Below are 3,838 nucleotides of genomic sequence, written 5' to 3'. Positions count from 1 at the left end.
AACAGTTCTCTCAATCTCAAGGTCAAATGCTGGCAAGCTTGGATCAGGAAGTGAATGCGTCATTTAACGAAAGAAACGTACAACTCATAGTGACAAAATAAAAAGAAAAAATTGCAATAAAATAAATACCAATCAAAAAATTAGCACACTGTTGCAACTCCCCGGCAACGGCGCCAAAAATTGACGTGGCAAAAATTGGCGAGTTAAGAATTTATTAATAGGGACATGTTGCAAGTACAATCCTTAACTAGCCGAAAATCTGCTTATCAATTTAAAAGGGGTTGTCACAATATTGAAAATTAAAATACTAGGAGTATGAATCCCAGGTCGTCTCCCAACAAGTTGCTAGGAGATGTGCTATTTTATCAATCGGGCATTTTCAAAAATGGTTTAGTTGATAAGCAGGGAATTAATCTAGAGAATTTAACTAATTTTAAATAAAAGCCTTGACTGGGGGTAGATTACTTGGAAGCCCTATTCTTGTTGAAATACTCTCAAGATTAATTAATAATTGGAAGTCGCTCTGCTTAGTTAACCCTTACTAGGTAAAGGAAAGTCAAGCAAGTTGGAAATCTGTTTCTAGTCATGAGTCCTAATCATTTCCCTTGGGAAGGAGTAGAGTTAATGATTAGAGGGTGATTCAACAATAAATCCAATTATAATTTCTCTCTTGAGTAATTTAACTCAAGGGTTCCTTTCAATCATCCCCCAATCAAGTCATGGAACTACTCACTCGTCATAATTATAAATTTCACAGAATTAATGGTGAAAATAAAAGAAGGCATGATAAATAATAATAAAAGGATTAATTGAAAATAAAAATAGTCTATATTAATAACTTGTAGAAATAATCCAATGTCAACTCTAGAGGGATTAAGAATATGGAAGAATAAATATAAAAAGTAAATAACAAAATAAGATGACGAGTACCAGAGGTAGACTCTTCTCAAAAGCTAAAGCCAAAATCTTCCAATCCTAATTATGAATGCTCAAATGAGTGAAAAACCTAGGGGAGGAGCAATTTCAAATCTAAAAACTAAAAATTATGCAGAATGAATTGTGTTTCTCATTTCTGCATGTTCTCTGGCTCTAATCTGTGATTTCGGGCCAAACACTGGGTTGAAATTCGGCCCAAAAACTCTGCCAGCGACTTCTGAAATTCTGCAGATCGCGCACATCATGCGGTCGCGTCATTCACGCGGACGCGTTATTCGGCGTTTTGCTTTCCCACGCCGGCGCGTCGTCCATGCCTCCGCATCACTTATGCTTTTCCAATCCGCACGGTTGCGTGAGCTATGCGGCCGTGTCATTGCGATTTCCTCTATTTCACGTGGTCGCGTGAGCCATGCAGCCGCATCACTTCTCACTGGTCATCTCCTTAATTTCTTGTATTCCTTCCATTTTTGCAAACTTCCTTTCCAATCTCAAATTCATTCATGCCCTATAAAGCCTGAAACACTTAACACACAGATCACGATATCGAATGGGATAAAGGAGAATTAAAATACCTAATTAAAAGTCTCTAGGAAGTAAGTTTTCAATTATGTAATAATTTTAGGAAGGAAATATAAATGCATGCTAATTATGTGAATAAGTGGGTAAAGATCATGATAAAACCACACAATTAAACACATTATAAACCATAAAATAGTGGTTTATCACTACCTCTCTCTCGATTGTTGCAAAAGGATGTTGATTTTGATCTAAGTGAAAAATGCATGGAGGCCTTTGACAAGCTCAAAATTGCTTTGACCTAAGCTCCCATAGTGTGAGGACTGGATTGGACTAGACCATTCAAGATCATGTGTGATGCCTTGAACTATGCGGTGGGAGCGGCACTAGGTCAACGTGAGGGTAAAATTTCTTATGTCATTGCCTATGCCTCTAAAACTTTAGATGGGGTGCAATCCAATTATACTACAACTAAGAAAGAATTGTTGGCTATTGTCTTTGCCTTGGACAAATTCCGGGCTTATTTGCTTGGTTCTAAGGTGGTAGTATATTCAGATCATGCGGCATTAAAATATTTGTTGGCCAAAAAGGAATCCAACCCAAGGTGGATAAGATGGGTGTTGCTATTGCAAGAATTTGACTTTGAAATCAAGGATAGGAGTGGTTTGCAAAACCTAGTGGCGGACCATTTGAGTCGCCTTGAACACACAAAGAGCGATTCCACTCCTATTAATGACACCTTCCCTCTTGAGGGTTTTCTAGCAATCTCCAAAGTTATCACTTGGTATGCACCTATTGCCAATTACTTGGTCTCTCGCACCTTTCCTCCCGATTACTCCCAATATCAAAAGAATAAGCTTAAAAGCGAATCCAAATATTATGTATGGGACGATCCGTACTTATGGAGATGTGGTGCTGATCAAGTAATTCAAAGGTGCATACCACAATCCGAGCATCAAACTATCTTGGAGGCTTGCCACTCTTCCGAGAGTGGTGGCCATTTTGGTCCTCAAAGGACGGCCCGAAAAGTCTTGGATTGTGGTTTTTGGTGGCCTACTCTTTTCAAATATGCTTCTCTATTTTGCAGATCTTATCTACCATGCCTTAGAGTTGGAAATATCTCCAAAAAGGATGAAATACCCCAACAAACTATGTTATGTTTTGAGATTTTTTATGTTTGGGGTATTGACTTTATGGGGCCCTTCCCAAATTCTAATGGTTTCATGTATATTCTTCTAGCCGTTGACTATGTTTTCAAGTGGGTTGAGGCAAACCCTACTAGAACTGATGATGCTAATGTAGTGCTCTCTTTTATTCGGAATAACATTATATGCCGCTTTGGATCACCACGAGTAATCGTGAGTGATCAAGGCTCGCACTTTTGCAACAAAAGAATGGCAGGGTTATTGAAGAAGTATGGCATCATCCATAAAGTGGCCACGGCATACCACTCTCAAACAAACGGCCAAGCCGAGGTCTCCAATCAAGAAATCAAGCGGATATTGGAAAAGGTCGTGAAGCCTCACAGGAAGGATTGGAGTTCTAAGCTCGGTGATGCGCTTTTGGCCTACCGAATGGCATACAAAACGCCAATTGGTATGAGCCCGTTCCGGTTAGTTTATGGGAAGGCTTGCCACCTTCCGGTGGAGATAGAGCATAAAGCGTATTGGGCTGTAAAAGAGTGCAACACGGGGTTTGGGGTTGGAGTCGAAAAGAAACTACAATTGGTGGAGCTTGAGTGCCTTAGATTGGAAGCTTATGAGAATTCAAGGCTTTACAAGGAGAAGATGAAAGCGGTGCATGACCAACACATAAAAAGGAGAGAATTTAGAGCCAGAGAACTAATTATCCTCTATAACTCTAGGTTGAGGTTGATGCCCGGAAAGCTAAGATCAAGGTGGGAAGGCCCGTATAGAGTAGAGAAGGCCAAACCATATGGGGTCTACCACGTAAGGCACCCCTCAAGCCTCAATATCTTCAAAGTAAATGGCCATCGGCTAAAGCTATATCATGGGGAGAAAATGAAAAGCAACAAAGAGGTCTCAAGCCTCAATATCTTCAAAGTGAATGGCCATCAGCTAAAGCTATATCATGGGGAGAAAATGAAAAGCAACAAAGAGGTCAAGGTGTTCCTTCTCGGGGACGCACCTGAGGGCGAGGAGATATGAGATCATGACCGTCCAACTTAAGGACGCTAAACAAAAGTGCTAGGTGAGAGACACCCCACCATGGTATGATCTACCCTTTGTATTTAGTCTTTTTGTATATAGCTCTTTTGCCCCTTATGGCTTTTGTGATTGCTTGATTTGTGAGTTTGCATATAGTAGAATTGCTTTTTGCTTGATTTTGGTATTATATTGCTCATGAGGAGTTCATTGATGATGGT

General features: G+C 39.9%; 1 protein-coding gene across 1 annotated transcript; it reads left to right on the top strand.

The window, feature by feature from the left end:
• Positions 1-2,846: 2,846 nt before the first annotated feature.
• LOC112724977 (uncharacterized) lies at positions 2,847-3,620 on the top strand. Its single transcript, XM_025775435.1, has one exon. The coding sequence runs from the start codon at positions 2,847-2,849 to the stop codon at positions 3,618-3,620; it is 774 nt and encodes a 257-aa protein (XP_025631220.1).
• The last annotated feature ends 218 nt before the right edge of the window (positions 3,621-3,838 follow it).

This window comes from Arachis hypogaea, chromosome 2 (genome assembly GCF_003086295.3).
Source record: "Arachis hypogaea cultivar Tifrunner chromosome 2, arahy.Tifrunner.gnm2.J5K5, whole genome shotgun sequence".
Classification (NCBI taxonomy): domain Eukaryota; kingdom Viridiplantae; phylum Streptophyta; class Magnoliopsida; order Fabales; family Fabaceae; genus Arachis; species Arachis hypogaea.
This window is presented reverse-complemented; position numbering and strand designations above follow the sequence as displayed.